General features: G+C 38.4%; 1 protein-coding gene across 1 annotated transcript in view; it reads left to right on the top strand.

Moving 5' to 3' along the window:
• The window catches only part of SCAI (suppressor of cancer cell invasion), a 146,409-nt gene that overhangs the window by 67,051 nt on the left and 66,214 nt on the right, over positions 1 to 13,144 (top strand). The window contains exon 3 of the mRNA XM_006834760.1: positions 5,847 to 5,978. Coding sequence (XP_006834823.1) covers positions 5,847 to 5,978 — 132 coding nt within the window. The remainder of the gene's footprint in view (positions 1 to 5,846; positions 5,979 to 13,144) is intronic.

The raw sequence follows: 13,144 nt of genomic DNA, 5'->3' as shown, positions 1-13,144 counted from the left end.
GTTTTTATACAGGTTCCTCATTAGCACAAGCAAGTGTTCTGGAATACCCAATTATTTGTAATGGTATCCAAAACTTGCTATGATCTACACAGTCGACAACCTTTCCATAGTCAAGAGTTAGGCATAAATTTTAAAAAACTGGTTTTTGCCTGCATTTTTCATTGTTTTTCTCTTAATCCTCTGTTAATGCTTTCAATGAACATGAAACAAATACTATTTCCTTCCTTTTGCTTGTTTGATATTTTTATATATCAATGAGAAATCCTTAATACAATTAGTTGGGCAAGTAGGGGTGGAAATTGTAACACAGCTTTCCTCAGTAATGCTGTTAAGTTGGTTCTGACTCATAGCAGCCCTGTATAGGATTTCTGAGAAAAAGCTGATGGGTTTGAACCGCTAACCTGTGCTTCCTACAACACCACACCAAGTGTCCTCAGTAATGATTATCTCTTTTTTTTAAATGTTTTATTGTGAATTATATGATAGTTTACATGGGGGAACTTCAGTTTTACGTTTATTCCATTGTATATCATCTCACTGCCATGGTTCCAATCTCCTCCATGCATCATCAACCACCCAAAGGGTATATCCTAGAAGCCTGTCCCCTACACTTCCCCCTCCTCCCCCCAGTTTTCGGCCCACAGTCCCTTTCCCTCTCTGGGTCCAAAGTCCCCAGTCACTTCATCACTCCACGTCATCATCTCTGCCTCCATCTCAGGCATCTCTGTTTCTCTGGGTAGGGTCCCGCTCTCAGCTCTTCTCCGTTGATGGTCCCAGAGGTCTCTGCTCCTGTCCTGGAGATTTAATCACTCCCTTCCTTGTTACAAAACTTCTACCTTTGCATTTCCAACCCTCATAGTCCGTCCTGATAAGCATTATTCACTACAGTATCACGAGTTACCCATCTGTATCTCCTTTCATCAGCTCCACCCAGACAGATTGAATAGTACCTACTGGAGCTTCTGCCTTCCTCCATGCTCCCTAGCACCAGGTTCCCTTTTGAAAGCTTGTAAGCCAGTCACTTCTTGTGATTATCTCTTTTTGACCATCCTCTGTTTCATCCTCCTCTTTAAACTTTCTGGCACCGGCACTGAAACAGATCCAGGCACACATGTACTCTCTAAGTAGGGAAAATGATTTGTTCCTTTCCCCTAAATATCTCAAGCTGGTCATAGTTCAATTTCCTTAGTATCAATTAATGTATTCTGGAATGATTGTGCTATAGGAAATTCAGAATATGGTTAAATGGAGTCCTCTCATATCTGCTTAACTAGCACTCATTTTTAAAATTTTCTCCTGTCTTTTCCTTACATTTCATTTACATTGCTTCACTGCAGTGCTTTTTGTTAAGACTGTGCCACCTCACATTATTAATAAAAATTTGCATATTTCTATGCATTAGAAGCCATGGTGATGATCAGCTGCTAACTAAGGGTTCATAGTTCGAACCCACCTAGTGACTCCGCCAGAGAAAGACCTAGAGATCCTCCCCCCTAAAAATTACAGTCAAGAAACTCTGATGGAAAAGTTCTGCTTAGTCACATGGGGTTGCTATGAGTCTAACATTGATTTTACTGCACCATACAAAAGTAACATGTTTATTGGATAGAAGCACCTCTTTCTCCACATTTGGTAGCAAAATGCATTCCTTATAGTGCCTGGACGGTTTTTCCTTTTTTTTTTTTTTTTTTTAAGTTTTTATTCTAAATCGAATGACAGGTTACATGGGAGAACATCGGTTTTACACTCATAATTTCATTGCAATGAGTACTATCTCCTCTGAGCATTGTCATTCAACAGTATTTGCTTTTATTCCCTCCAGGTTTTTTTCGTGGGGGAGAGGATGTACACAAAAACACTTAGGAATATATAATCATTTAAACAACTAAAGGCCATGTTCTGCAAGGCTATCTCTGGGACACTAGCACACAGCCCCTCTCTTGCCATGAGTCTAGAGTCTTCACCTGTTCTTTATCTCCATGTCCTCATCTCTGCCTCCATCTCTGGTATGGCTGCTGCTTCTCTGGATAGGGTCCCACATTTTGCTCATGCTCTTCTCTCTTCATGGTCCTAAGTCCTCTGTTCTTGTACTGTAAGATGAACTGCTCACTCTTTTTGTTACAAAACTTCTACCTTTTCAGTTGTGACAGTTGTAATTAGGCATGATAAAAATTATTCACTATTGAATCATAAGCATCTTATCCCCATCTCCTTTCACCAGACCTGTCTAGACAAGATAAAAAGTATTCAGTGGGATTCTACCTTCCTCCGCACACTCTGAATCTAAACTCCTTATTGAAAACTTGTAAGCCAGTCACTTTGTGCCTTTATTGTCCACCCATTTTATGTAGCCAATGTCTAAATTGCCCGTCCCTATCAATCCTTTGGTAGCGTAGTGGTTACGAATCGGGCTGCTAACCTTAAGGTCAGCGGTTCGAAACTACCAGCCGCTCCGCGGGAGAAAGATGAGGCTTTCTACTCCCATAAAGATTTACACCCTCGGAAACCCTGTACAGGGTCACTATGGGTCGGAACCGACTCGACGGCACTTAACAACAACAACAACAATCAATCCTTTAAGGAGCTCTGGTACCGTAGTGGTTATGAATTGGGCTGCTAATTTTACAGTCAGCAGTTTGAAACTACCAGCTGTTCTGCGGGAGAAAGATGAGACTTTCTGCTTCCATAAAGATTTGCAGCCTCGGAAACCCTGTACAGGGTCACTATGAATTGGAACTGACTCCATGGCACATAACAACAACATCAACACTTTATGGAGTCCTGGTGTGGCGCTGTGGATTAATGTGCCAGACTGCAAGCTGTTTGAGCTGCAAGATCGTTGGTTTAAGCTCACCAACTGCTCCTTGGAAACCATATACAGGGTTGCTATCGGAACTGACTCAACAGCACTTAACAACAACAAGGGTTTAGGATTGATATTTGATGTGAAGATTCCTTCCCTCTCAGTTGGTATTTTGAGCTACTACATCCATAAATATAAGGAGCTCTGGTAGCATAGTGGCTACGAATTGGGCTGCGAACCTTAAGGTCAGCGGTTCGAAACTACCAGCCGCTCCGCGGGAGAAAGATGAAGCTTTCTACTCCCGTAAAGATTTACACCCTCGGACACCCTGTACAAGGTTGCTATGGGTCGGAACCGACTCGACGGCACTTAACAACAACAACAACAACATCCATAAGTATAGGTCAAGTTTATCAAATTGTAGCAATTTATACATGTTTCCTTAACCAAAAAAAAAATTTTAACTTCCTCTAGTCGAGTTCAGTGTTTTACAAATGGCCTTCTCTGACTGTATATTCCTGCTACTTTATGCTTTTCTTCCTTTGGTTTCTTTTTCTTAAACATTTCTTGCCTACATAGCATTATCCAGTTTTCTTAGGCATTGATCAATGAGAGGTGTAACACCTAAGCATTTTTTACATTAAAAAATACATTATTTTAGTATGTAATTTAATATCAAGAATATGTTAGAGTAAGCCAGAAAAAAATGTACCCAGAAGCTAGTTTGTATCTATTTCATGATAATTTTATGTCTCCTTGATATATGAAGGTTTTTTACACTCTGGTAAGGACCAGCTTTTTGAGCTCTGACATTTGTTCATACTTGATGAATACCATGTGCACCAAGCAGTAGCTTCCTTGTTCCGTTTGCACTGAATGTGGCAAAACCATCATCAACGCTCCCCACGTACACATATGTTTAACACTTTTTATACTTGGTATTTTTAATTTTATGCTCTGTTTAAAATGCATTTATAATAAATGTTATAACTGACAATTTTAGAGTACATTATAACTTGCAAAGCAATTTCATTTCCATTAGTTAATTTTATTGTCCAACAGCCCTTGAGGTAGCTATTGTTAGCATTCCAATTTTATAGCTGAGGAAACATATGTCTGATACTCTCTTTTTGTTCATTCTTAATTATATGACTATTCTGTCTCTTGTCATTTTAAAAATCTGAGTTCATAAGAGAATGAGCTCTTTACTAATATGTGATTTCTGTAATTGCTTCCTCCTCTTTATAATTGTGGAAATTATATTTGCTTTAGTTTCTACTTCCCTTCTTTTCTCAGTTTGTTTCCTTCTTTGAAAATAGCCCTGAAGGGGCAGTGGTTAAGTACTTGGCTGATAAAGGAAGGCCAGTGGTATGAACCCACCAGCCACTTTGAGGAAGAAGAATGTGGCAGTCTGTTGCTCTAAAGATTATGGCCTTGGATACGCATGCTATAGGCTGTTCTACTCTGCCCCATAAGGTTGCTATGAGTCTGAATTGACCCAGTGGTTATGAGTGATGGGTTTTTTCCTTCTTGAGTCCAATAGCAGGATTGTTCCCTAGCTTTTTTTTTTTCCAGTTTTTATTGTGAACTATGATTTTTTACAAGGGAAAACATCGGTTTTACACTCATGGTTTCATTGCAGTGATTACAATCTTCTCCGAGCATCATCATTCAACATTATTTACTTGTATTCCCTCTGGTTTTTCTTTTGTTTTGGGAGTGGGGGATATACACAAAAACACACTCAGAAATATATAGTCATTTAAACAATCAAAGGGCACATTTTGCAAGCCTGCTTCCTGGCCGCCAACACACAGCCTTTCTCTATTCATGAGTGTAGAGTCCTCAGCTGCTCCCTCTCTCCATGTCCTCATCTTTGCCTCTGTCTCTGGTGTCGCTGCTTCTCTGGATAGGGTCCACATTCCACTTGTGCTCTTCTCTCTTGATGGTCCTAGGGTCCTCAGTTCCTAGATTGTAAGATTAACTACTTCCCCCTTTTTATTACAGAGCTTCTACCTTTACTCTTAATACAGTCGCAATTAGTCGTGATAACAGTTACTCACTGTTGAATCATAAAGAATCTTATCCCTGTATCTTTCCACCAGACCTGTCTAGGCAAGATGAAAATTATTCAGTGGTGACTCTACCTTCCCCCAAACACTCTTAAACTAAATTCCCTCTTGAAAACTTGTAATCCAATCACTTTATGCCTTTATAGCCCTTCCATATTAGGTAGCTAGTGTCTAAGTTGCCCATCCCTATCTACCCTGTATACAGAGGGGATAGGATTGATACTTGATGTAAAGTTTGCTTCCCTCTCAGTTGGTATTTTGAGCTGCTACATCCATAAGTGTAGGTCAAGTTCAGCTAATTGTAGTAATTTACGTTTGTTTTCTTAATCAGAAATTGTTTTTATCTTCCTCTAGTTGAGTTCTGATCATCAAGCCATTGAGGCTAGGTCGAATGGGCACTATCTACAAGTTTGGGCATTGTTGTGCGTCTCCCCTCACTTCATAACAGCTGGACGCTTCACTTTCAGCTCTAGTCCTCTGTTGTTCCCTAGCTGTTTGAAACTGCAAAGTAATAATAATGATATTTGCCTTATGCAGTGTTTTCAGTTTATCATATCTAATAATCTCATTTTATCTTCACAATACTCATCTGAGGTAAACAGTACAGGTATAAATTGCCTTTATTTTGTGGATTAAAATCCTGAACCAACAGAGTTTTAACTGTTGTCACATGGAACGGTTGCAGTCATGATTTGTTGAATATAAAACTGATGATCTCTGTAAACCTTCACTCAATTCACAATAAAAAGTTAGAAAATTTGCTTTCAATATGATTATACCAAGTTGTATATTCCTAACAACACAGAAATTTATCTATTTTCCCATATCATTTTACACTAACATTATTTTACAGAATTGATTATAATCAGAATTCTGTATGTGTTTTGGAAGAGAATGCTCAGAGGATATGACTGAGGTTTGTTTCTCTTTATTTTCGTCTAATGGGTAATTGAACATACGTTTTCTTACAGGACTGAATTTGCTCTGCAGGAAATCATGTCTTCTGGAGGTGTGGAAGATGATATCCCACAGGGAGAGAGGAAAACAGTTACAGATTTTTGTTATCTCCTGGATAAATCTAAGCAATTATTCAATGGATTAAGGTTAGTGAATTCTTGATGTTTTAAACTTTTCTCTAGTTCGATATTTATTTTTCTGTCTGATATCAGGTAAGTTTTTTAAACTTATGGATAGAATGCTGTATAAATATCAGTGCTAGAAATCGTCATGCTTTTTTTTCCCTCTGATACTATTCTTCATTCTTAGATGAAAAAACAATATGAAAGGAAGTCATTCAACAGGATATCTGTAAATAAATTTTAGTCTATCCGTCTTGCAAATCTTATGGGGCAGTTCAACCCTATCCTGTAGGGTTGCTCTGAGTAAAAATTGACTTGGCAGCAACCAGTTCATATGCATGGGATAATATAGAGCTGTTAAAAAGCTTTTGGTACAGATATAAATGAGCAGTTAAACATGGTAAATAATTAAGTGAAAAAAGCAAATATAAAATTGTTGTTGTTGTTAGGTGCCATCAAGTCAGTACCGACTCATAGCGACCCTATGCACAGCAGAATGAAACACTGCCCCGATCCTGTGCCAACCTCACTACTGTTGCCACGCTTGAGTTCATCAGTGCTGCCACTTGGCCAATCCATCTCATTGGGGGTCTTCCTCTTTTTCTCTGACCCTCGACCTTACCAAACATGATATCCTTCTCCAGCGACTATCCCTCCTGACAATATGTCTGAAGTGTGAGAGACGAAGTTTGTCCATCTTGGCCTTCAAGGAACACTCTGGCTCCACTTCTTCCAAAACAGCTCTATTAGTTCTTTTGGCAGCCTATGGCACTTTCAATATTCTCCTCTTCTACGGTCTTCCTTATTCACTGTCCAGCTTTCACATGCATATGAGGTTTTTGTGGAAAATACCATGGCTTGGGTCAGGCTCACCTTCGTCCTCAAGCTGACATCTTTGCATTCAACACTTTAAAAAGGTCTTGTGCAGCAGATTTGCCTAATGCAATATGTAGTTTGATTTCTTGACTGCTGCTTCCAGAAGTGTTGATAGTTGATCCAAGAAGAATGAAGGCTTTGACAACTTCAGTCTTTCCTCCATTGATAAGCATGTTGTTTATTGGTCCAGTGGTGAGGATTTTTGTTTTCTTTACATTGAGATGTAATCCATACCGAAGGCTGTGTTCTTTGATCTTCACCAATAAATGTTTTAAGTCCTCTGTACTTTCAGCAAGCAAGGTTATATCATGTGCATATCACAGGTTGTTAATAAGTCTTCCTCCAATCCTGATGCCACGTTTTTCTTCTTTGAACCCAGCTTCTTGGATTATTTGCTCAGCATACAGGTTGTATAAGTATGGTGAAAGAATACCACCTTGTTGCACACCTTTCTTAATTTGAAACCATTCAGTGTTCCCATGTTCTGTTCGAACAACTGCTTCTTGGTCCATGTACAGACTCCTCATGAGCACAGTTAAGTGTTCCGGAATACTGAAATATAAAATTAGTATATAAAAAAGAATAAATCAATCTGTTTTGGAAGAAATAACAGCCAGAATACTCCCTGGAAGCCAGGATGGCCAGACTTGGCCTCTCATACTTGGGACATACTATCAGGAAGGAACCATTCCCTGGAGAAGGATATCTATCATGTTTAGTAAAGTTGAGGGTTGGAGAAAAAGATGTAGACCACCAGCCAAATGGATTGGCACAGTGGCAGCAGCAATGGGCTCAGGTGTAGCAGTGATTGTGAGGTTGGCCCAGGACCGAGCTGTGTGTCGTTCTGTTGTGCATAGGGTCGCTATGAGTTGATACTGACTTGATAGCATCTAACAACAACAGTAAAATGTGTTTTATAATCCTGGGTTATCAAAAGTTCTGTATTAAGTTTATTATCTGTATTCTGTATTACCTTTAGAAGCTGTTTGCTTTAGTACTCAGATCTCTCTTTGGAGGAACTGATTTTATTCTATTGCCTGGTATATGTTTATTTTCTGTGCTTGTTGTAAATGAATGTATTGTCTGTTTAATATTAGTGATTGGAAAGGGATCAATTTATTTTTTGTTTCGGCATATCAGTGTTAGTATCTTTAGTGAACTGAAATTACAGTATGGTAATAGGTTGGAGGAGTCCTGGTGTATCACTGTAGGATAAACACTGGCTACTAATTGTAAGGTTGATGGTTCAAACCTACCAGCTCCTTCTCAGAAACCCTGTACAGGGTCACTGAGAGTCAGAATAGACTCAATGGCACTTAACAACAGTGGGTTGGAAGGGCAAAATAGCAATCTTCTCCGCACGACTTTGCCCGTTCATCTCTTCTGACAGTTTTTGAGCCTTCAGATATGTAAATTAAGTACCTCTGCTTTCAATTGTCCATACAGTTTTTTAAGCTTTTCTTTTGAAAGAGACAGTATTTCTTTTGGAATAACTTTTCCCTCTTATATCTGTGTTGTTCTACATAGACAAGATCATAGTGCTAATAGAACAAGGTATATATTGATGGTGGTCTTGGGCTAACATCAGAGCTGGGAAAGTGGTTTCAAATGGAAATCCAGACAGCATAATGTTCAGCGTTTTACTTTGAGTCGATCCCACGAGCATTCCTTTCATTGTTAGTGTTTATATTTTGGACTTTTCTTTTGTTTGTTTGTTTTTCTCCAATTCATGAAATAGTAATTAAACTGATTATTGAAGTCTAAGATACTTATAGAAAAACACCCTATTATAATTGTACTGCTTGGTGCATATTTACAGACTGATGACAACCATGTGACTCTTATTGAGATCAAGAAAGAAAATAGACAGCACCTCAGAAGCCTCACTTGGACCGTTTAAAACTATTTATGAACAGAATTAAAAGTGCATGGAAGCTTTATATTTTTCTTTATAATGTCCCACTTGGTGTATAATAAATTCCATTTTTACTTTTTGAATTATGTTTCTTTCTACCTTATATTAAATCTACTTTATCTAAATCATCAGAACCTTGAATATCTTAATAGAATATTTTTCTTATCTGAAAATGTTTCTAATAATATGTGCCTAATAAATTAGTACTTCTTTTCATTCATTGTGTAGGAAAACATTGCTTCAAGAGTAAGAAATGGATTAAATGAATGGTGTTTTGCTCAGAATAACTCTCACATGTAGTTATTGTAGTAATGAAGTGAGAATAATGTTAGAAATAGCCTTGAATACTGTCAGGAAATGATTAAAAGCCTAAGTACTTGCAGGATTCTAGTTTCCATGGTGACTCAGATTGTCAAGACAGAATGGAATACTTGGTGGGATTATGTAAGGCAGCATCTTGAGGCTGTATTTGAGAAACACAGCTGTGTGTCTATCAGTGATATCTGTAACATGTGGTACTTTGCAAAAACATGGCCTCTAAGTCTGTCGCTAAGTATTTGACATTAGAGGAGCAAATACACAAAGCCAAGACAAGGTTTACAGACCATAAAAAATTACCTTTTTCTATAAAGCAAAATGTAGTGGTCTTAAGTTAAAAGTAAGCACAGAAATTATTTTTTGATTGTTGTTAAGTACCATCGAGTTGGTTACAACTCGTAGCAATCCTAATGTTTCCAAGGAGCATCTGGTGGGTTTGAACTGTTGAGTTAGTGGTTTGCAGTCCAGTGCTGTTCCTACAATGCTATACCAGGATTATGCTGCCTGTATTCAAATAAAGAATAGAAGTATTTGCAATGTTTCCCTGGAGAACTTATGTTTAGGTTTCTAAATAGTATAACAAGGAGCTCTGGTAGCATAGTGGTTATGAATCGGGCTGCGAGCCGCAAGGTCAGCAGTTCGAAACTACCAGCTGTTCCGCAGGAAAAAGACGAGGCGTTCTGCTCCCGTAAAGATTTACAACCTCGGAAACTCTGTACAGGGTCACTGTGAGTCAGAACCGACTCCATGGCACACAACAACAACAACAACAAATAGTATAACAGATCGTAAGTTTTGTTCTATTGTCTCCTTCTCTCCTTATTCAGAAGCATATTCTCTTTATTCTGAAAATCAGCATTCTGCTAGAGGCCAACTTCTGCAAACAGTAAAAGCAAGGCATTTACATCCTAAACAGTTTTGTACAACCTTATGATAGCTTACTTTCATTTTGCATTGTTTAACACTCAGAAGAACTGAAGTTGCATTTGAAGTAGAGTGTCACCAGAGCACAGCAGATGTCTTGATTGCAGTGTATTAGTTTATTTTTTGTTAAGTGCTGTCGAGTTGATTCCAACCCATAGCGACCCCGTTTATAGGGCTTCTGAGGAGTAGATGGTGAGCCCGAACCACCGACTTTGCAGTTCAAACAGCTTTGCAGCCTTGCACATTAACCCATAGCGCCACACCAGGGCTGCTTTAATATGAAATACAACATAGTGGGTGACTTATAAAAACAGAAATGTATTGTTTCACAGTTCTGGAGGCTAGTGGTCTGAATTCAGATTTTCTGCAGGGTTATGTTCTCTCAAAAGGCTCTAGAGCAAGGGTGGGGAGCATCTGATCTGTGGGCTGTATAAGGCTCGCAAAATCATTTGGTCTGGCCCTGCCAAGGCAACCTCAGTTCCAGCCATCACATTGTTGTTAAGTGCTGTTGAGTTGATTCCGATTTATAGTGACCCTGTATCAGGTTTCCAAGGAAGGGCTGATGAGTTTGAACCACCAACCTTGTGATTCAAGCCTACCTTGCCGTCAAGTGGTTATCCTACAGTGCCACACCAGGACCCCTGGAAATGGATAGGGGTGAGTTTATTAAGTGTTTGAACAAATATAGACGACCAATTGATAAGTTTATAGTTTTGTATGGCCCGCAAATGATGTTATATATTTGGGCAGTAAAAGATTCTCCTCCCTGCTTCAGAGGAAGGTCCTTTCTTGACTTTCCTAGCACCTGGCTTGTGGATGCAGCAACATAACTCTCTTGTCTCTAGTCCCATTTTCTCTGTTGTGTGTGTGTGTGTCTTTTATAGGCTACCACTCAGGTTGGATTAGGACCTGCACTATTCCTGGATGACTTCAGTATAATTTAATTGATAACATCTTCAAACATCTAATTCCAAACAAGGTCGCTTTCATAGTTACCAAGAGTTAAGACTTCAACATAAATTTCTGGGAAACATAATCAATCTGTAAGACACAAACTAGAGAAGTGTTGACCAAAGAAAATTTAATGTCACCCATAAATATTTAAAAAAATTTTTTTAATTTAATGTCATCCATAAATAATTTAAAAATGTTTAGCAGTCACATCAAAAAATTAATTTTAACATGATAATGAACCCAATGTATCTAAAATCTTTTGTTTCAACATACAAAAATTATTAATAAGATATTTTACATTATTTTGAAAATACAATGACTGGTCCTGGTGTGGCACTGTGGGTTAATGCTCTGGACTATAAGGATGGTTTAAACCACAAGGTTGGTGGTTCAAGCTTACCAGCTGCCCCTCAGAACGCTATAACTGGTCTCTGTGAGTTGGAACCAACTTGATAGCACTTAATAACAATAATACTTTATACTTTAACTACATCAGTTCGGATTAACCACATTTCAGGTGGTTAATGGCTACTGTCCACCAATCATCTGTCAGTTTGTCGTGCTGTGGTGGCTTGGTTGTTTCTGTCACTCTGGAAACTCTGCTACTGGTATTTTTAAATACAGCAGGGTCACCCACAGAGGATAAGTTTCAGCTGATCTTCCAGACATTGACAGAATAGGAAAGAGAGACAGACTACTTTCAAATATTTAGTCACAGAAAACCTTACTAACAGCAGTGGAATACTGTGAGCACCAGAATATTCAACCATGATGTAAATCACCAACGTATTGTCAGATATAGTGCTGAAAGATGAGCCCCTCAGGCTGGAAGGCACTTGAAGTAAGACCAGGGAAGAACTGCCTCCTCAAAGTAGGGTTGACTGTAAGATGATAATAGAGTAAAACCTTCAGGAGCTTCATTTGCTGATGGGGCACAACTCAAAATGGGAGAAAGAGCTGTAAGCATTCATTAATAACCAGAATATGGAATGTACAAAATTGGAAACTCAAAAATAAAATGGAACACATAAACATCAATATCGTAGGCTGAAATGGACTGGTATTTGGCTATTTTGAATCTGACAACCACATGGTTTATGGTGCTGGGAACGACAAATTGAAGAGGAACAGCAACACATTCATCTTGAAAAAGAACATAGCAAGATCTGTCTGAAGTACAGCACTGTATGTGATAGGATAATACCTATATGCCTATAAGGAAAACCAGTTAATACCACTATTATTCAAGTTTACACACCAACCACTAAAGCTAGTGATGATGAAATTGATGAATTCTACCAGCTTTTCAGTCTGAAATTGATCTAATATGTAATCAAATGTATTGATAATTATTGGCGATTGCAATGCAAAGGTTGGAAATAAAGAGGATGGATTACTAGTCACAAAATATGGCTTTGGTGATAGAAATGATGCCAGAGACCACATGATAGAATTTTGCAAGACCAATAGTTTATTGTAAATACCTTCTTTAAACAATATAAAAGACCACTATATACATGGACCTCACTAGATGGAATACACAGAAATCATATTGACTATATCTATGGAAAGAGAAGGTGAAAAAGCTGCATATCATCAGCCAAAATAAGACCAGGGGCAGACTGTGGAACAGATCATCCATTGCTCATATGCAAGGTCAGGCTGAAGGTGAAGAAAATTAAAACAAGTTCACAAGAGCTAAAATATGACCTTGAACATATCCCACCTGAATTTAGAGACCATCTCAAGAACAGGTTTGATACGTTAGTCATTAGAGAATGAAGACCAGAAGAATTGAGGGATGATATCAAGAACATCATACAGGAAGAAAGCAAAAGGTCATTGAGAAGATAAGAAAGAAGGAAATGACTAAAATGAATGTCAGAAGAGACTCTGAAACTTGCTCTCTAGCTTAGAGATGCTAAAGAAAATGGAAGAAATGAGGAGGTAAAAGAAATGAACAGAAGGTTTCTAAGGTCAGCTTGAGAAGACAAAGTCAAATGTTGTAACGAAATTTGCAGAGATATGGACTTAAAAAAGCAAAAGGGAAGAATGCGTTCAGCATTTCTCAAGTTGAGGGCACTGAAGAAAAAAATTCAAGACTCAACTTGCAATACTGAAGGACTCTTGCACAAAATATTGAATGATGCAAAAATCATCAAAAGAAGATGGAAGGAGGAATATACAGAGTTACTGTACCAAA

Source organism: Chrysochloris asiatica, unplaced genomic scaffold, assembly GCF_000296735.1.
Source record: "Chrysochloris asiatica unplaced genomic scaffold, ChrAsi1.0 scaffold00014, whole genome shotgun sequence".
In the NCBI taxonomy this organism is placed as follows: Eukaryota; Metazoa; Chordata; class Mammalia; order Afrosoricida; family Chrysochloridae; genus Chrysochloris; species Chrysochloris asiatica.
The sequence above is the reverse complement of the archived record's forward strand: the minus strand, read 5'-3'. Positions and strand labels throughout refer to the sequence as shown.